Genomic DNA, 21,426 nt, shown 5'->3' with positions numbered 1-21,426 from the left:
TAGAGATTGCTTTCCTGGTGAGCTGGGCATGGGTAGATGACGACTTTGCATGTTGCTGCCCTCCAGAAAAATGCAGGCACTGGGGCCAACTGGGTGGATGGATTCATTCCTTGGCATAGACCAGTGTTTCTCAGCCTCAGCAACTTTAAGCTGTGTGGACTTCAACTCCCAGCATGGCTGTCTGGGGAATTCTGGGAGTTGAAGTCCACACAGCTTAAAGTTGCTGAGGCTGAGAAACACTGGCATAGACTTATGGAAAGCAATGCAGTTTAAGTATGCCGTGATTAATCAACTAAATCTGGATCCAACCTAATGTTTATGCCTCTGAATAAGATCAGCAGCTGTATCTTTTAAGCAAACAGGTGTCTCTCTTTCCACATTTAAAAGTGTGTGTAGAGAGTAATAGAGGCTCATAAAATAACTACATTTACTAATTTTAATACATACATTAAAAAAGAGAATAAATCCCTTTGCAGCTATTACAAGAACTTCTCTCCTCCTCCTCCATTTTCTAAAATGGAGTTCTAAATCCGGAGGGAGAAAGGGAGGGGGAAAAAATCGGCTTATAGATATGTTCAGACAAACTCAGGATAGAACGTACCCCATGAAAATTAGCTACTTTATTCTTGCCTCGAGAGGCCTTCCCTGCCCCCAGCGCTGGTGGCGAGGATAAGAACGGATGGTAAACAACTATACTTATACCCTTACTTACGTAGCTACATAACCAGTTTCAGGCCAGTTAGGAACGGATTCGATTGAAGCCAAGGCTTCGAGTCTACGGCCCGTGACATGTTCCCTCCCTCTGCAGCCTTTTATGAATGAACTTTGGGCGCTCTTGTTTTTTTTATGAATGAGAGTTCCAACACTGAATGAATCTTGGAACACCTTGAGCTGATTGGCTCAAAGCACTCAAGCCACGCCTTATCCCGGCTGGATGAGGGCCACGCTGAGCCTTGATTGGTTGGGCGTGTCCCAGCGAGCCTAGGGAATTCCCCCCCCCCTTCTTCCATTCACAAAGTCAATGAAACAAAGAGAAACAGAAAAGAGTCTGTTTCTGTGAAAGAGGAAACGACTGCGGGCTAAAGGCGGGAGCAACTCTACACGGCTCTGTTTTTCGTGAAGCCGTATATTCTTCTTGCCTGAAATCAGCTGTTTTGAGGTGGGGGCCAGCCGGGAAGACCTGAACTGACCCCCGCGTTTCCACTCTGCAGTGAGGTGAGGAAAAGATAAGTTTTCATGGAAATGGGACTCTTTTAATTTCACATACCTTTGCAGAAGTTGCGGGGGGGAGGAGGAAAAATATTTAAAAGAGCGATGAGGCCTAGTGAGTGTTGGGGAAGCACGGCCGCTTTTGTAGAGGGAATCATTATGTAGCAAACACAGGCGAATGAGAAGATCTAAAGGTTGAAGCCGTGGGGGAAGGGGCAGCAGAAACAAACAGTGGAGAATCTTGAGCTGGGGATATTTAAAGTCCAGTCTTACTCATATCGGAACGAAGCCTCACTGAGGTAAATGGGACTTACTCCGTGATAGAGCTGCATAGGGAAATGAATGATCAAGATGGGCTTCGTGAACTTCTGAAGAGAGATGAAAGAGGAGAAAATCGGGCAGGAGTTGATACAGTTTAAAATCCTGTCGAGAGGGATGGGCAAAGCAGAGGCTGAGGAAGGTATAGAGGAAATTGCAGGGCAAAAGGAGTAAATGAAAAAAAAAATCCAGGCACCCAGGAAAGCGGGACGGGGAAGGATGAAGCAGCAGGAACACAGAAGGGGGACAAGAAGGCTGAGTTCTGAAAGTGGATTTGGGGTTAGGCAACACATCCACTCTCTTGCATCAAGCATTTTGTTAAGTCACCCTCTGATATGGATTGGATTCACCTTCAAGCTCATGCAGGCTGGAAACGTTGGGAGTTGTAATCCCAACAGATCTGAAAGTGTCAGATTAAAGGGCTTTTCTTTTGGAGGTGGCTGGGGAAAAAAAAAAGGAGAAGAAGCAGCACTTTTTCAGTTTTGGCATTCTAGCAGGAAGCATAACAGGAGAGTCAGCAAAAAGGACCAGTGTCTTAGCGATCCATCTAAGATTCCCTTCTTGTAGATAATGGTTGCACACAGCTAGGAACCTGCTACTAGTAGCATTTAAAAATCCTCAGTCTATTGATGCATTTCCCCCCCTCTTTCTTTGTTTTACAGCTACCTGGTGGGTCTGTCACCTGCCCCCCATGCCTTTGAGAAACTCGCACCCATGACTGAGGGGAGGATGAAAGGATATTTGGACCAGCAAGTGCCTTACACTTCTGCACAAGTGAGTGATGGCGGAGAGTTCGCCCTTAATGCTTCTCCTCCTTCTGAGTAGCCGTTTGAGCACCCAGTACAGCTGTCTGTCTTATATTAACTTTTGTGCTATTTGTCTTCTTATAGAAACCATCAGGGAATGGAACTTTGGAGAGCAGATCTGTGATGGCTTCACGGAGAAAATCCATGGACCCAGGGATGCCCCATGTCCCAGATTCAGAAGGTGTGTATGTGGGGGGGGGGGAGCAGGGGCAGATGGGGGGGGCATCAGAGAAGATGGGTTGAATTCTGACCCAGGTTTATTCTAGCTTGACACTTCAAACTGATTTGGGAGTGTAATGATGTCTCAGGGCAACCATGCTTCCTGTTTTGCAAACTGGGAATAACATAGATGATCATGGACCCAGGTTCCCTAAGATTAATGGACAGTGCATGATCTACTAAAAACCGTTTTTGATTCTTTTATTTTGGATAACAGTGAAATAAACTTGTATAACTGCTAATGATGTTCCAGAAGCTGTACTTTCCGTCTTTGCATAGTCCCTGAATTTGCCTGCAGCCTAGATGGAGAGCAGTTGCAATGGCTGCAGTGCTTACCCAGTGAACAGGATAAGGAATATTCTGAGATCATCTTTTTGTCTTAGGAGGGCAACAGAGTGAGGAAATAAATCTTTTTTTCAGAATCCTCTTAGCGTGAAGTGGATATGTCTTGCTCCTATACGACAAAGTCTTTGGATAACAATCTAAAAGAATTCTCTTAAGAATGTCCATATTCCTCACCATTAGACACTAAATAAAACATTTAAAAGGTTAATATTCTCTGTTGAGACTGGATGTCAGTCATTGGGACTTTCTGGTGGGTTCCAGTGGGAACAGAAGTACTTTTTTTTGAGGTCAGAAAAAGCTGCCTCTTCTTAGGCAGCTTTGAAATGCATCTTCTGTAATTCTGCAGCGGCTAAGTAGGGGGTGGGATGCTTGCAGGCCGCACAGCTGGCCTTCCGTTTCAATGGGGCAGCTCTGAGCATACGAGTGAGGGGGCTGCATTTAGGAAAATCAGTTTTACCTGCCCATTCAGCATATATTGTGTCAGGATCCAAAGGTGCTTCTCCGCTAGCCTCCTTTGATCTTCCTGACGGACCTGTAAGTATTTAGGAGAAAGAGAGAGAGGGACTGGCCCAAGATAACCCAATGAATGGGGATGTGGGGCTAGTTCCCCCATCTTAGAGCAACACTATAGCCTTTGTGCCTCATTCTCCACAAAGGGATGAGAGCACAGATAGCACTTTTCTAGGTTGAGTCTTGGGAGCGCCTTTCATAGCAACCCCAATCATACCCATCCTGTGAATAACCTGAGATTTCTTATTTGGATGTTCAAAGGTTTGCATCTTTATACACAGGAGATCAGCAGATGAGACAAACATACAAAAGTTGGGGATGGCATAGATAAACAAGTGGAGTCAAAACAATGATATATTAAGGTTTCTCATATGTTGTTCAACACCAGCACAGATCAGCTGCAGCCAACCTGGCCATGGTGCAGACGGTGGGACTATCCCCTTTCCTCTTGTACAGTCTTTTTAGGGAGGCATCACTTGCAATTCTGACACAGATAGATTTGCAAGCTTGTTCATTCTGCTTTTTTCCATGGGACTAGTGCAATTGTGAAAAAACAGCTGCTGGAGTTGAGGCAAGCTTCCTCTTTATTACCATTTAGGACAGGACTTAAACAATATTTTTACCCAGGCTAGAGTTGGCATGTTTAGGATTGTGAGCCTGGAATAAAACTCCCTGAATTCCAGAATATAGCCTCGTATGGGATGTTCTTGGTGTGACTGTTTTGTTCCAAACCTGTTACAATGTTTGGTTTGTTTCATGACGTCCCTAGATTATATTGGGCTTCTGTACTGGATTTGGGCCTCTTGGCTGCTTCACTTCAGCCTTTTCTCTCAAACATCTACCTTCTGTGCTGCTCCAGAACCGTTGTTCTGTGATACCATGCTCTGCTCTATTTCCTTGCAGATCTCTTCCTTGATCTAAACCAGTTTCAGGAAACTTGGCTGACTGAAGGTAAGGCTAGCTTATGGATCTTTCTTTGTTAGCTGTTTCTTTCCTTGCCATGCCTGTGAGCATCATCTTTAAGTATCTTTCCCTTTGCTTCTTTCTGCTGCATATGTAACTTAGTCTCTGGGCCTGAGTAAACTCAGGAATATGAATGGCATCATTGTGTCGGTATTTGCTTATGAAAGGAACTTGGCAAAGGGCCCTCAAACTTTCCAGCACGGTGGAGCGATGAGTGTTGACCAGCAGAGTTCAGTCCCCCTTTGCAAACCCGATGAGCCTCTCCCTGCATTAAGGCTTTTGAAAGAGGCCGGTTTAAAATTTGGATTTCACTCGGTGTCTTGTTTGGTTTTCATAACTTTCTGCTCTTTCTTACTTCCCTTTTGACCAACATTAACCTGGGATGAGAAACCTCAAATCTGCTCATTCCCTGAGTGCCCAATTAAAGTACATAGTAGTTAATTGCAGTTTTGAAATGGGTTTTGTATTTTGTTCTTGCAAGTGTGGATCTAGGGACCTGGCATTTTGAAAAGGTTACAGAGGCTATCTGCATTGTTTACTTAGCGTGTATTGTTCCTTTGCTTATCTGAAATTGGTGTGTTCTCTGGAACCAGAGCAAGGATGGCGTAATAATGGGCATCTGATCAGCAGTCAGATTTTTTTTAAAGTATATAATAAACCGAAGGGGGAATTCCATCAAAATGACTCATATATATGTTCCTGTTTAATTCTTTTTTTAAATTAAGTAAATACTTGTCAGCACAATACAGTTTGGTGATGACTAGCCAGTTTTGATAATGACTCCTTTCTTGCAGTTCTGATGCCTAAAAAAGTGAGAATTTGCTATCTTGATTGGGAACTGAATATCCTGAGACACAGCATTCATTTTATACTCTATTTGTTTTTAAAGTAAACTCCATGGTTTCAGTGAAAAGTTTGGAAGATCTCTATAACTCCAAATTGAGCCAATTTAAGCAAGAACACTCAGTTAGCTATAGAATGTTATTTCCCAATCTCAGTATAAAATAAAGACCACGCTAATCCTACTGAAAGCATGAGATAGGGTATAGAATTGAAAACATGTATTCTCACATATAACTGTGAAGACTAGAGGCTTGCTTCCTTCCCCTTTTCTTTAAAGGAGCAGAAAAAGAACACTCAGGTTTTGGGGACTGGATTTGGAATTCAGAGTTCTAAGACTTGCTGATTATACTAGCTTCTAGTTGAGGATGAAGACAGGAAAAATGAATTGCTATTTGTGGTTTCTTTTGGGCTACAATGTCTTACACAGAAAATAAAAGATAGGAAATTATTTTCAAACCAAGACTTTCCTTACACTTCACGGTGCACGTTATTAGGACTGGAAACTGTAGGCTCTGTATTTTGAGACTTTATACATTTAGATTTGTTTATTTAATTGATTTACATGGCTGCCCATCTCTTGGTAATGACTCTGGGCAGCATTATAAGGTTAAAAGCAACCATTTAAACAGTCTAAACCAACGTTCCTGGAATTACTACTTTTCATCCCCAGGATTCATCTTTTATGTTAACAAGGTAGTTCAGCAACCTGGAATTAGAGTGAAAGAATTTTAATTCTGAAATCCAGATGTGTGGGATTTAAACTCTCATAATAGTATGATTACTGGATAGCCCAGTGCATCTGGAGGGAGCTGATAATCAAGTTCTCCTGGCTGAGGAATTCTGAATTCTGAGAGTTGAAGTCCACACATCTTAAAGTTGCTGAGATTGAGAAACACTGGTCTACCCCTCTCTCCAAGGCCATTTAATAGAAATCATTTTTAAAAACTAACCGGTGAAGTGAATGTTTGTCTGCATTTCTAAGTTAACTGCAGAGGAAGAAAAGTTCTCTACAGTTAGCATGAAAATACAGGCTACTACTTGCTTCATTTTTAAAAATCCCTTTGATGAAATGGACTAGCGGAGAACGGGCTGGAGTAATTCTCCTTTTTCACCAGCCTGCTCGTTTGCCTTTGACCTTGTAAGCACTGGCCTGCAAGGGAGGTTCTGATCCTCTGTGGTACCCAGATAAGGCTGCTTTACAATTTGAATTCTTGCAAGAGCCAAAATCCTTGACCTACTGGGAAAGAGATTGCCAACCTATTTAGGAACGATGTGCCAGAGAGAGCCACTGAAAGAATAGGGGTACGTGTGCAGTGGTGGCGGTAGTGCTGGATGCAAGCCAAACCCACGGAAAGTAATGGTTACACTGTGACTGCTAGCTTTTATCTATATTCAGCGATGTTGGAAACAGGTGGTTTTATCAAGCTCTGTTTTACTCTGCTCTGACAACATCAAAGGGAGAGAACGCTGGGAGCTACTTTGGGGGATGCAATGAATTGAATAATGGGTGCCATCTAGCCACTTCTTAAATATGTCCTGTCCTGTCCTGTCCGCCTCCCAAGCTGAGCTAAGCACGTTAACAGAAGTGGATTGTGTGGTCGAGGCTCACCTCCAAGTGATGGGTGGTAGAATATGTGGGAGGTTTATCTGAGATTATAATTGTTTATGTTTATAAAAGACACGCACAGCAGAGGTTTGGTTCTTTACCTGAATTTAGGTGGGCGTGCTAAAGACTCTCAGATTATCTCTGCATGAGATTGAGGCCTTTATTTTATCTAAAATAAAAGAAGACAACATGAGATTGTATAATAAATGACTAGTTGGAACAAAGAATGATCAGATCTCAGACTTCTCCAGCAATGGTCAAATTCTCTGAAAATTTACAGGGAGGACATGATGGGACAGAACAATTCCCCAGTGCTTGCTTCCAGTTTATGACCAAAGGTATTTTATTCAGCCCTTGCTGAAAGAGCTGGAGCCATTGATATTTTCCATGAATTATTTCTGTGAATAATTCCAGCCTTCATCGGACTAATAAATCATTGCTGATATCATCCCAAACCAACGTGGGATGTTAGTCTAATCTCTGTGCCCCAAACACAAATCTTGACTCCTCAAATCTTTTACCTATTGTTGATGCAGATGCGGATCATTTTATCTCTGAAAAAATTGCATTTGTGCAACAAACTACACATTACACTTTGTGTAAAAAGGACTTGGCAGCTTTTTCTCCCTTGCATGATGGCACTGACGGGAGCAGAAGATAACTGTGCACTGGAAAATGGCTGGAGAGAGAAGGGGATATTTAATCTATGCAGTTTTTCTTCTCTTCTCCCCTAAGATCTACTTTCATCCCTGCTGGTGTTTCTTATCCATTTATCCTGCAAAAATGGCCTCGAAGTCCAATGGGAGTAAAAACATCTGTGAATGGCAGAACTATTGGCAAGAAGGAAAGAGTTAAACATTACTTCCTTTCCTTAGAAAATCCAGCTTTTCTGTGAAGCCTTTGGCTTTGTTTCTTAATCCTTTACTTTACTGCAGATTTCCTTAATATGCTGCTCTTTCAGAGTATGACTCCCATCAGCCTCAGCCAGATGATTAATGATCTAAGGTGATGGGAGTTCAATATTTCAGGAGGTACAGATTTCCCCACCCGGGTCAAGTGATGTACACATGAATGGTGCTATATAAATAAAAGTAATTCCCCTCTCTGCCAGAATATAATGCAAAAGAGGACAAACTGTCTGGGATTTGCCATAATATAATGGTAATTTTGTCCCTGGATCAGAAAGGGTTTAGTTTTTGAGATCAGTTTTAAAACTTGATCTGCCACTTCTTCACTGGTTAAGATTGTTTTGCTTTCTATTAAATGTGTTTCAGGATTGCAGCGTTAATTGGCTCCAATCCAGGATCTGAGATTAGTAAATTATTTAACAATAAATCATTCAGTAGAATACATAGTAATAAATACAGTATGTCATTCATGAGGCTGACCACATTTTATTCCAGTATTGTTCTTTGATATAGAAAATGAAACTTTTAATGGATCATATTCCACAGGCATCATGGCAGTATTATGACACTATATGCAACAGTAATGTATTGAAACATTGGGTGAAATTATACATTATACTAAATTATGGCTTGTTTAAGCATGATGTAATGAATAAATACCAATTAGTGTGCTCACAGCATGCTAAGCCTGAACCAAATAAATTACATTGCAGTTTAGCATAATGTGTGAATGCAGCTTTGTTAATTGCAAGTAAGATTCAAATGCAGTTAATGTAAGCTGGAGAGAAACTTGAAATTTGATGAGGTGCATCGGAAAAGGATTCCGTTTATAAAACCATTGCTGTGATTTCTCTAACTTCTCAGGTTTCTTGTAGACCTGGCTGAGAAATTCTGGGAGTAGAAGTCCTAACTGGTTACCAACCAACAGGTACTAAGTCATGGTTTACTTAACCATGTTAATTGAACAAACTGCATTTGGTTGTGTTCACATAACATATGAGCCGTAAATTATGGTTGACAAGTGAAAAGATCTGGTTTTATACAATAGGCTAAACCAGAACCAAACAGACTATGAATAATATATGAATAATAATAAGTTGTTACAATTCAAGGTGTTACTAAAGAAATTTTGCTTTTTGAGCGGCCGCATTTCAGCAACAATTGGACTGTATAATTTCAAAACAGAGATCAATGATCGTTTTCTGCTTCATCTTAGGCAGTTTAGTGGGCAGTTTTTTGTATAACGTGAACCATTTCCAGCACCTATTAAAACCTAATTTGAATGTCTGCTACCACCTCCTTTGTTTCCCTAAAGGCTGTGACAAAAGGCTGCCAGTTCACTGTTGTTCAGCTTTGTTTCCTTTTTGCTCCCTCCGCTCCCATTTGTTTAACCTCCAAATTGATGAAAAATGCTGGCGAATTTGAAAGCTTGCAAAGGACAGTGATCTTATGATTAACCTAATAATATGGTCTGAATGCAGAACTGTGCTTCCTCACCCAGCCCTGAGCTGTGTTTCTACCATTCACTTTTTCAGAACTCTTTGAACAGAATTTTGCTCCTTAGCATTTACAAGGTGCATTTACTTGTACAAAGTTTCAAATGTGCCACATTTGGTATACGTCAGTGTTTTCAAACTTGGCAATTTTAAGATGTATGGACCTCAGCTCCCAGAATTGCTGGCTGAGGGATTCTGGGAGCTGAAGTCCACACAACGTAAAAGTTGCCAAGGTTGAAAAACACTGGTATATGTTGCATAAACGAGGACTTGTCACTCAGAAAGTTCACTTTGGCTACATTCTTGTTTTAACTGGGAATAAAGCCAGCCGAATGCAATAGGACCTATTTCTGAGTCAATACATATAGGATTCAAACAGGTTTGAAAGTTTATTTTCAAAGCAGAGATCAGTAAGCTTCAGAAACAAAAAAATGGAAGAGAACAAAAGCACACAGGGCGGTCTTTTGTGAAACTCTTTGATTTTATGATTAAATCAAAAGATGGGGATCAATGAATTTTTTCCTCCATTTTACTTATTCAGAACACCTTTATCTCACTCATCTTCTGCAAGCCATCACAGTTGTCTGTGACTGAGGCAGCAGTTTTAAACCATAGTTTGTTCAGTAAGTCATAGAAGCTAGGTTTGCACATAATGTTAAATTGGAAATAAACTGCCTGTGTTATTTCACTCATTTCAGTCCTCTCATTGTTGTGTGAAGCTTAGGGAATAGTTACAAAGTCCCTACTATTTTCAGTGGGAGGTAGCTGGTGGCACTCCAGATGTTGCAAAGTGCTACTCACAGTATCCATCACCATTGGCTCTACTTCCAAGAGATGCTGGGACTTGTAGCTGAGAACATCTGGAGTGTCTCAGGTTGCCTAAAGCTCAGAGAACCCCAAGGACTCTACAACGCAACCCTGAGCTGCACATATTTGCCTCCTTTGCTGCCTAAATCTTCTCCAGGTTCAGCTAATGAACTCAAGGATGGCATGATTGAACCTCAGTGCCCCAATCTTAGTCCAGCACACACACACCGCCCCTTTAGTTAAAAGCAGGGCAGCCATATCTGGGCTGTAAAAATCAAGATAGCTACTAGCTGGCAACAGAATCCTAGTTGAAAGGCAGAGTACGAGAGATTTTAGAGATGTTATTGTAAGGAGTGCTTGGCCTTTCTTGTGAATTATTTCCCCAATTTAATAACCCCACCTCCAAGCTGCTATAAAGGAATGAGATGGAAAGTGTGTGGGTGTACATACACACAGGGCTCCATTTAGATCCCCCCCCCAAAAAAGGAGAGAAAAAGAGGAGATGCAGTGATGTTGAATACAATCTAAAGAGAAATATTTCATTCCCTGAGGTTAATGGAACAAGGGCAAGACAGAAATGGAACAAAACAGCTATGAAACCTTTGGGAAGGCTTCCTTAATGGACACAGTTCAGATCTCCAGTGGCGCAACCGCTGTGGCTTCTCTAGTCTTCTGCTGCTTCAATTTCTAGGAAACAAAATGTGTAGGTTGGACTCCTTAAAGATCCTTTCTTCAATTTTTCCTCTACAAAATTCAGAGCCAGGTTGGAATAGGCAAGTGTATCACTTTTAGTTCAGTGCCATGTGGGAGACATTAGGAAGTGCCAACATCTTGGAAAATTTGAGGGTTCTATTTATATTATGCAGGCAGGAAATAAAGAGTAGACAGTCCGAGGGTGTAATGAGTGGAGGAGGTAGCAAGCGAGAAGGAGAGACAGAGACTATTGAGGATTTAAAGGGCAAGCAAAACCAGTAAGTGGTGATGTTTTTTTTAAAGCAACATACTGTTTCAAAGCCATGTTGCATACAGTTTTACCCATCTTGATAACCTCCAGATGTGTTGGATTACAACAGACTGGCTGGGATTATGGGTGCTGTATGGTAATTTATTTCAAGGGCCTCCTGCTGTGAAAAAAAAAAATGTTGAAACAAATCTGTTGTAGGCTGCGGTGTTTTGGATAGATGTTTTGATGCCCAAAGTATTAGCGCTTGCATGGGGCTCTTGACTCATCTTACTATTTTTTGCTTAGGGTTTTTTTTTTTTTAATGAGAAGCTGTCATACTACAAAGGATCAGGTTTTAACGTCATTGAGATTTCCAAATATGCTTCTGGGCCCCACATGGGCCCCCTGGCGTTCTCAGGAAAAAAAAAAAAGTGGCTGCAATGTGTTTTTTTTAAGAAAACTGCTCAGTGTGCCCAGCCATGCCCACTGTGGGAGCCATTTTGTGTCATGCCATGCTGTCTTAATTCTAAGTATTCCCAGGGGCCCAAAAATGTTGCTGGCCCCACCTAAACTTGAGATTAAGCCTCATGGGGGCTAACTTCTGAATATGGATTGAACAATTTTAGTTCCTAAGAGCACAACCGAGGAAATCATTATAGGGGTTAATGGGACGGCAGTAGAGATGAAATCAAAGGACTCTGTTTCAAGGAACCATCTTTTAAAAGAACCGGAGAAGTTCAATGCCTTTGGCACCTTCTAAGATGCCATCCCTGGACATTCCTCTCTACAACCTGCATTCCTAGCAGGGAATTGGAGAATTCTCACCCCTTCCTGATCCCCTGATAGGACAGCCAAATTTGGCTTTCTAGTGCTTTTTACATCCAGCACAGATTCCTGCACTGTCTTTAACAGTGTTGCTTCCTCTAACATCTCTCTTTGCCTCCTTATAACAATATAACCCTCCCTTAGGGATCCCCAATCTTCTGGGACCAGTGGGCCCATTTGGAAATGTGAAGGCATAGATGAACATTCTTATCAAATGAATGCCATAGGGCAATGTTTCTCAACCTTGGCAACTTTAAGATGGGTGGACTTCAACTCCCAGAATTCCCCAGCCAGAAAGCTGGCTGGGGGAATTCTGGGAGTTGAAGTCCACATATCTTAAAGTTGCCAAGGTTGAGAAACACTGCCATAGAGGACAATGCCAACTGCGCAGAACTGTTTACCAAAAGTAAATTTGGGAAGTTCCTCTCCTCACCCACTCTAGGCATTTCTTTCCCTTTAACAATCTCAGGTTTTTTCTCCCTGGGAAGGTAGTCGTAGAGACCCAGTTTGTTGTAGTGGTTAAGGCACCAGGCGAGGAACCAGGAGACTGTGAGTTTTAGTCCCACATTAGGTACTAAAGCCAACTGGGTGACTTTGGGCCAGTCATTCCCTCTCAGCCCTAGGAAGCAGGAAACGGCAAACCACTTCTGAAATCTTGCCAAGAAAACTGCAGGGACCTGTCCAGACAGGTGCCAGGAGTCAACAGTGGCTTAAAGGCAGCTCCCTGCCCCGCTCAAAAAGATAGATGAACTTCTAAATAAAACACTGGGTAGTAGGTACCCAGCCTTTCTTTTTCCTTTTTTTGTTTTTTTTAATTGAACCCCTTAAAGAAACTCTATAAGCAAGAGAACATGAAAAAGCATAAAAGGATATAGGACAGGTGAATAAACCAGGGATTTAAAAATATTGTGGAGAGTATAGCTATCTAATATGTCACTAATTAGTCATAAATGATTAAATATATTGTATATATTATGTCACATCAAAAGAGTAAGAGTCACTATTAAACTTGAAGTAAAAGTGAGTATTGGGAATCATGGTTATCATATAAATCCCTGAATAGGTTTATATGCTGCCATAGATTGGATCCATATTACTAAATTTCTGTTCTGATTTAGGTATCTCATAAAATTGAAATACAGATTCTATGCAGAGATATACCCATATTTTGGATGTGGTCCCAATCCTTGTATCACCCTTCTATTTTCAAAGGATGCCTAGGTGGTCCCTGAAGTTGTCTCAGAAAAAAAGATGGTGCTTGAATTGCCCATTGGCTCTGCAGCCTGGCAGCTAGCTTATGCTATCGGCGCCGGTGACAGAGGCCTCTGTGCCTGTGGGTGCTGCACAGGGGACCCAATTCCTTGTTCCTCATTTTTTTTCACTCAGGTTAAATTTTTCAATCTGGCTCTATGTCCTACTGAACCCGGCACTGGATTCTGCGGTCAATGGCTCAAAAGTTTTCTGGTCTTGCTAGTGACTTACTTTCTGCCTCTCCCTTCCCTTCCACTTCTGCAACCCTTTTGCTCTCTTTTTCTCCCCCTGCCCTGCTTTCCTGGGTTCAAATTCCTGCATGTATCTACTTACATGAGCGCCCCCCTGCTCTCCGCAATTGGGCTGGTGACTATATTTGGAGTTTTGAAAACAAAATGGCTGCTGCTTCCTTACTCACAAATTGGCCGTCACGGGAGACTTCACTAGGGACCAAATGCCAGCTTACTTGATTACTCCCTGTTGCCCCCTCCCTGTCTCCCAGGAAGCTTTGTATTCCTTCTTTTCCAGGATGCTTTGCACGTGCCCATGTCTTTCCTGTGGCAGCAGGGCATACTTCCTAATAAAGCACTGTGATGTTGCTACCCATCCTTTAAATTTTTTAAAAGGAAGTTTATAGAGACTTGTAAATCCAGAGGCATTATTGGAGATCAGGTTATTGTTGGAGACTGGCCCCCTGCTGCTCTGCAGCCGACTGACTTCTCAGTGTTCTAATTAAAATAATGTGGGGCAGGGAAGCTGTGCCAAGGGAGATGTCTGTAGGCATGGTGTGCCCATGATTGCCGCTTTGGGGGCCCAGGATCTGTATAATTGAACCTTTAGTTTGACCCTATGATCTTTAATTTCACTCTTGGGTTTAAACAGAAGCCTGATCCATCGTGGCGATCAGGTGGACTAGGTAGAGGAGTGCACAGAATTCCCTCAAGGTGACTGAGCATTTTCTCTCTCCAGCTTACTCATTCTGCACTGGCCATGGAGAAAGGGAATCCAAGTGGTAAAGCATGAAAGAAATATCCTTTTTTGTTTTTTTGCTCTGTTGGCACTTCTAGACAGCAAAAATGGCTTTACTGGAATTTTTTTACTTATCAGAATGTTCTCTCTAGTATGGATAAGTAACAGACAAGGAAAGATTGATGCAGTGAAGTAAACTCTGGGAATTGAGTAGCAGGTCTGAATTATTCCTAAATGTTTTGTGCTGTCATGTGTACGTATAGGGGGAAGCTTTTTGGGGTGCTGATACTATCCAAATAGTAAAGTAATAGATTGCAATATTTAATTATCATTGAATCAATTCATTAATTTTACTATTTTATTGACCAGCAGAATACCACTTAGAGAGATTTTCTCCATGACAATCTATCTTTAACCTGGTCCTTCAGGTCTTCCAATGATGTATCCATCACCACTGTAACTGAGTCCATCCACCTTGCTGCTGGTTGTCCTCTTCTCTTTCCTTCCACCTTTCCTAGCATTAGAGCTTTCTCCAGAGTGTGTGTGTGTATGCATGTGTATATGTGTGTGTGTATATGTATACACATGCGTGCGCACACACACACACACACATATCTCCTTTTCACTTGTCCAAGGAAGATTTCAGGTCATTCCTTTTCATGACATTTCTGTTTTATGAGACTGGAAAATTTAGCTCTGTTGTGTGCCTTATTATATTGTCTATTTTACACAAAGATCAAACTGATATGATTATTAGTTTATAAGAGCTATATGTTCCACTTATGTATATATTTATTTAAGATATTTGTAGGCTGTCTGTGGCAGTCCCAACATGATTTCCAATATATAAATGCTGGAATATATGAACACAACAAATATTTTAAAAAATAAAGCCATAATTTTTTTCTATAGCTAATAACACAAATATGCCAAAATATGCAAAACAAACCCTTCATGATCCTGAAATATTTTGGAACAAAGTGCTTTAGACTGACATAACAGAAATTGAATTGTTTGGCTACAACCTTGTAAGATACACTGAGAGAAAAAAGAGTGAAGCATTTAAAGTAAAGAACACGTTGCCAATTGTTATACGTGGGAGTGGATCTGTTATACTTTGAGATTGTTTGGCAGCCAATGGCACAGGAATCTTGTTCAGATGGAAAGAAGAATGGATTCAACTAAATGTCCACATATCATAGAAGCTAATGTTTCACAATCAACGAAGAAACACACTAAAAAAAAAGTGTCTTTGAGCAACACAGTGATCTGAAATATATCTCCAAATCAACCATTAAATACAGGAAAGAAAGAATGGTTTTGGAATGACCTTCAGAGTCCCCAGACTTAATATTATTGAATCTGTGGGGAGATCTCAAACATGCAGTTCATGCAAGGAGACCTAAGATTTCTGAGCTAAAAGAATTCTGCAATGAAGTGTGGGAAAGATGATCAGAATCAAGAATAGAAAGAGTTTTAGTTGGTTGCTAAAAATGTTTGGAAAAGATTATTTCTGCCAAAATAAATACAGCATGTAATGACTGGAAGGGTGTCTAAACTTTGGCACCTGCCTGTATTGACTCTTCTTATTCTCAGTCTGCAGAACAACTGCATGTAAATAGTGAGCAAGCATTCAGATTTGCAAAAGACGCATTGCTTAACTTTATAGAGGTTGTGTCAGCTTCTGTTTACTTACGGATTTATTGGAACATGCAAACTGACCAAGGCTGTATGCATTTTTTGCATGCAACCGTATATAACACCTTTAAAAAATAAACCCATTAAGAAAAAAAATATTTAAGACGCAGTCTCTGTGAGTTTCTTTCTAGGTCTACAGGAAGGGGACTGATGTCCAGTGGAAGAGTGCCACAAGTGTGTGAGGCCTTGCTAACTTATCAAATTTACACAAAAAAATGCTCTGGGATTAAAATTGCAGCTAGGCTGACTTAAATGGAGGAGGTGGTTAGTACTGTTAATGCAGGTCTATAGCAGCCTTTGATCTTAGTCCAAAAGACCAAACAAATACCCTAATAAGAAAAGGCAATTGTGTTTTTCTTTCACGCAGAGGAAAAATGCTAGTAAAGAAATAAAATACATTTTTTTGCTTCAAGATGATTGGTTTTTATGTCTGTGCACAGTTTGATTGATTTAATAAGCAGTGCAATTCTAGAATATTTATTGAGTTCTTGGTGTTCTCTCCACTAGCTTTTTTTCTTGCAAACATTTCACTACCAGGCAAGATAACGTAAGTGATGAGAACATCAGGAACCCAGCCATTCTACTCTGAGCTACTTATATTTGCCATCATTGCCAATCTGGCATATTTTTTTGGAAATAAGTCTGAGTATGTTCAGTAGAATTTTCTTCTAAAAAAATGTAAATACATCAGATTGCTTTATAATTTTTCTTGATGCATTTTCTAACAAATGTATGTGCAATCAACACATTGTTGTTTCAGTGCATTCTGTGCAGATAATTGTTTTATTTTAAAAATAGAAGGTCTGAAAAAGAATTCAGAAGAGAGTTATAATGATGATAAATATTCTGGTTTTATGCTTCATGCTAAACCAAATTGGTTGGTTTTATACATCATGCTATGTGCGGTGTGCAGTAGATGTGCCTATTTTGACTAGATCTTAAGTGTTAAGTGGCCAGTATTGCACGATGAAAGGAGGAAAACAGTCTTGAAATAAAGAGTCAGGTCTGCTCATTTGCTAATGGCAACTCTACTGGGGGAGAGATTACGTAGACAAGGTTGCAGTCCCAAAAGAGAAACTCCCTCCTGTTTCTTGGCAGTGATTTGTTCCCATCTCATACAAAGTCAGGTTTTCTTTCTTTCTTTCTTTCTTTCTTTCTTTCTTTCTTTCTTTCTTTCTTTCTTTCTTTCTTTCTTTCTTTCTTTCTTTCTTTCTTTCTCTTTCTGTGCATGTGTGTGTTTTAAATAAAGCCTTGAGTAGGATGCCAAATGTTATTTATCTTCCTCCATTACACTTCGCAGCACAGGTTCCGGACAGTGACGAGCAATTTGTGCCTGACTTCCATTCAGAGAACGGTGAGTCCTACAACTGGGGAGATGGAGAGGAGGGAAGGTCGGGCTTTGATGGGGAAGAAGATGAAAAGTACCAAAACATGATGCCAATGTCTGAAATGTCAGCCACCTGATTCTTCGTGCTGAAACAGCCAGACTTGGGTTCACTCCTCTGGGTGTTAGATGGGACTGGAAAAACCAACCTGTCCAAAGTTTTGGGCTTCTCCCAATGACATATCTTCTACTTGATCTGCCTGTTGAACACAGCTCATTTTGATATTCCTACTCTTGATTTGTTCCTGTTCTTTTTTTAAATTTTATTTTAAAATTTTGTTCTTTGGAAACAATTTGTGATAGTTGAAGGTTCTGTCGGCTGTCAGATATTTAAACACAGGAAACTGTGGCTTTTGAGAGACAGGCTTTTCTCCTCCACCTTTCTGTGAAAACGTGTTCATGTTTGGAGTTCAGCTGTTGAACACAGGGAGGGCCCCTAAGACTTCTCTTCGCCTTTGAGAGGGTGGATGAGGGGCCACCCTGGAGGTTGTGGGCTTCCCTCTCCATGGCTAGACAGCCTCTAATTTCTGCTGTTCTTGTTGTCCCATCAATGGATCCAGGAAGGGAATGTCTTGGAGGGTTTTTGGAGCACAGCATGGATCCTGGGCACTGGAGTTTCTCTACATGTCCACAACGTGGGGCAAAAGCTATACTGGCTCAGGAACTGGCATGATTTATTTTTCTTCTATTGTTTTCAGTGGGAGTGAAATACAAAGTAAGTGTCCTTTCTCCACTCTGCCCTTTGTGAGTTAGCAAACCTTAGGTAGAGGCCATTCACCACCACCAATTTCTCTTTGCAAGATTGTTTTAATAATCTGAACGCTATTTGCTTGCAAACTCAATACTATAGTCATTTTAATTGTTTAAAAAAGGATGAGGGACAGTGGTGGTGGTGGTGGTGGTGGTGGTGGTGGTGGAGGCAGTCTTTTACTCATCTGAGTGCATTTCCCACAGGGCTTATTTCTGCCTAGACATGATAAAGATTGCATTGCAAGATATTCCAGGCTGGCCCTTCCTTCGCAATTGTAAATCTAAATGAATGTTTCTAGTCCTTTTGGAGATTTAAGGTTATATTATGAACAATATTCAGTTCATCTGCTCTCTCTGGAGAATGTTCATTCCCAAGACCAGAAAAGATGGGGTGTAACTACTAGACTCCTATTTTTATTTGTTATTAATATTTAGTGGAAAATAGCTGAATAGGTTCAGTGTTATTTTCTCCTTTAGATACCCCTGTACTCTGTTAATTCATCCCCACCTCTCTCTCTTTAGAGTCAGTGTTGATTCCTGGCAACTGTCTGGACTAGTCTCTGCAGTTTTCTTGGCAAGATTTTAGAAGTGGTTTGCCATTGCCTTCTTCCAGCCTAAAGCGGGACTAGATCTCACAGTCTTCCGGTTTCTAGCCCGATGCCTTAACCACTACACCAAACCGGCTCTCCCCCACATCTCTAGCCTAGCATATATTTACTGCAAGTCCTCGGTGGCCCCAGGCCTGCATTCTGTACTTAGACTTAGTTTACCATTCTCTTCAGTTGTTTTGTCTGTAGTACTGTTGCTACTAGTAATGTCGTAATCCCAGTTTTATTTAGAAGGATTTCTTATATGTGCAGATTAGGTTGGATCCAGATTTGGGAATACGTGATTACAGTTAGGCCTGACCAACTAAATTCTGATTCAATGAGAACAAGAATTTCATGAACTCATGAGGCCAAGCAGAATTTTTAGCTATCATTTGTCATTTACTGAACAAATAATGGTCCAATACCAACTAACCACATTATGGCAGCACTTGGTCACCTTTGCAGTCCTTTTGATCCCATCACATAACCTTGTGTGAAGGGCCAAGCACACCCACACGAAATCACCCAAATCTTATGTGATTTCAGCTGCCTCAATCCAAGACCTGGGCCGATTCTGCCATTTTCTTTTAAACTAAAAGTTGTTTTAATTTTGAGGAGATGTAGATACATTTGAGGCAGGGGGATCTGTGAGGAGGGAGTAAAAAAATCAAGATGATGGTCATGACCACACAATCAACCCCCCCCCCCTTTTAATTTGTGCTTGATGCACTAAAAAGGAGTGTGGTTTCTATTGTATGGTTGTGGTCCTGCCGTGACTGAAAGGTCCTTGATAGGAAGTAAATGACAAACACACCCTAATTGGAGGATAGACTGCTGTGTACAGCTCCTTTTGAAAGGTCGGGTTGTAAATCTAAATATAATGAACAGCAACAACATTCCAAGGAATTTCTCCGATGGAACTGGGGATGATCTGATCTAGATAGTTGTTGAAGCATAGAGAGATAGAGCTGGGTGAAATATAGGAAACTGCCTTATTTCATGTCATATTGGACCACTTTAACATACGACTGCCTGCTTGGTACTGGAACCAGTATCTTAGGCCATTTTCATAATCTGTTTATGGATGCTTGTTCAAGAGGTTTACATCTGGGACTGTTGCATGCTAAGAATGCCCTCTTGTACAAAGTCCCATCTCAGACTCCTTTGTAGCTAGGCTCTGCAAATACAATTCCAATGCAGATTCCAGCACCTCTTGCTTCCCCCCTTTTCAAATCAGAGGGAACATCTAGTTCTCAATTTCTTCTTGGGGGTTGGGAGGGGAGGGAAGGAAGTCCTTGCTCCCTTGTTATGCTTGGCTGGTGCAAACTCAGTCTGACGGAATATCCTGATGTCCTTACTCTCCTTTTTCCCCCCAGTGGCCCTTCACAGCCCTCCAGCTAAGATAAAAAAGGAACCTCAGAGCCCATGTGTGGATCCTTCCAGTTCCTGCAGACACAGACAGCCTTTTCAATACCAACCCAGGGAGCCATGTTTATATGCCAGGTAATGCTGCTGGCGAGTGAATGTTGTCCTGATCATCTTGTATTCCTACAGTTCTGAGTCCTCTGTTAGGAATTGCCAAGAATGCTGAGTAGAGATTACCTTCAGATCTTGCTGGTTTATGGCAAGTTTGAGAAAAGGGCCAAGACACGTAGAAGTCAACTGTAGCTGAACCCAGGCTTGCTGAACACCCAGCCTCATAACGCTGCATCGTCCAATAACTCACCACTATCCTGCATTGAAGCTAAGACAAACTGGTGTCCATATTGGTTGGCCATTTAATATTTTGGGGGCACTGATTGGTTGATAAATAGCCAATACCAGGTCTATCCCACCCTCCCACTAGAGCAGTGTTTCTCAACCTTGGCCATTTTAAGATGGGTGGACTTCAACTCCCAGAATTTCCCAGACAGCATGCTGGGTGGGGAATTCTGGGAGCTGAAGTCCACCCATCTTAAAATAGCCAAGGCTGAGAAACACTGCCCTAGAGAATATCAGTATCACCTAGATATAGGAATTTATCCACTGACCGTCAAGTTAAGTTTGATCATATAAATGCAATTATCTGAAAAGGGATGGAGGGATGGATTTCACAAACTAGTGGCTTAAGAGTGAAGGACAGGATATTTGGCAATTCAAAAGAAGTAAAATAAAACTATTAAAATCATTTTTGGGGGATGAGACAAGGGCAGAGTCATGGGGACCGGGCAAAATTAGGCTGTCAGGCTCCTGCTGTAAAAACTAATGAAGACAGGCTCTTGGGTATGTTGGAGGTGGGGTTGCTATCATCCCTTGGCCCGACAATACTCAGTCTTTTCATTCTCAGGTTTGCAGGCTGAGTAGAATAGAATGCATGAAGGCTCCGCATGCTTTAGAAACAATTCAGAACAAGTGCTTTGGACCTCACAAAAGGACAGCTACCTCTTGGCTGTTCATTAAAGCAGCCTGACTTTTCTCACACATCTGTATGAGCCTGGAAAAGAAGATGCCACTGATTTTAAGGAATCTGATGATTTATGACTCTTAAACAGCGACTTTTTTTTCTGGATTGCATGGAATTCTAAACAAGAATCAGGATATAGTAAGGCATAGCCAGGAGGTGCTGTGGATATGTGCAAGGACTGAAGGGCCTCATCATTTTCACAGCCTGTACAGCCTTAATTTGCACTGTTATTCTGAACTGGACAGGCTGCCTCTGGAGCACATGCTCAATTTTGGACACCATCTTTTAAAGAACCGCATACAGAACCTGTGCAGATTTGCTGCTGAAATGGTTGAGTATGTTTAATTTGGAGAAAAGATTGAAAAGGACGTATGATAATGGTCCATTTTATCCTGAGAGTTTCAAATGATAGAGCAGATTTATCTGCTGCTTGAAGGGGGTGAGTGGATGGGAATCAGAGATCTTGACATGCTGTTGGGAGAAACCTTCTAACAGCATGAGCTAGTCAGCAGAGAAAACAAGACTGTCTGAGGGAGATGATGA

The 21,426-nt window shown here is 41.3% G+C and overlaps 1 protein-coding gene across 2 annotated transcripts in view; it reads left to right on the top strand.

Moving 5' to 3' along the window:
- The first annotated feature begins 1,006 nt into the window (after nucleotides 1-1,006).
- ETV4 (ETS variant transcription factor 4) overlaps nucleotides 1,007-21,426 on the top strand; it is a 35,723-nt gene continuing 15,303 nt past the window's right edge. Inside the window, exons 1-6 of one of the 2 annotated variants that reach the window (XM_025166877.2) lie at nucleotides 1,007-1,215; nucleotides 2,190-2,301; nucleotides 2,418-2,514; nucleotides 4,311-4,358; nucleotides 17,017-17,070; nucleotides 19,817-19,943. In XM_025166877.2, coding sequence (XP_025022645.1) covers nucleotides 2,242-2,301; nucleotides 2,418-2,514; nucleotides 4,311-4,358; nucleotides 17,017-17,070; nucleotides 19,817-19,943 — 386 coding nt within the window. In that variant the 5' untranslated portion in view covers nucleotides 1,007-1,215; nucleotides 2,190-2,241. The remainder of the gene's footprint in view (nucleotides 1,216-2,189; nucleotides 2,302-2,417; nucleotides 2,515-4,310; nucleotides 4,359-17,016; nucleotides 17,071-19,816; nucleotides 19,944-21,426) is intronic. The other variant, XM_007428566.4, reaches the window with a different exon arrangement.

The sequence above is a fragment of the Python bivittatus genome, unplaced genomic scaffold (assembly GCF_059951505.1).
Source record: "Python bivittatus isolate LINGU-HERP-01145 unplaced genomic scaffold, Pbiv_v1 ctg000410_np1212, whole genome shotgun sequence".
NCBI lineage: Eukaryota > Metazoa > Chordata > Lepidosauria > Squamata > Pythonidae > Python > Python bivittatus.
Note: the sequence above shows the minus strand (reverse complement) of the source record. Positions and strands in the feature narration are given on the sequence as shown.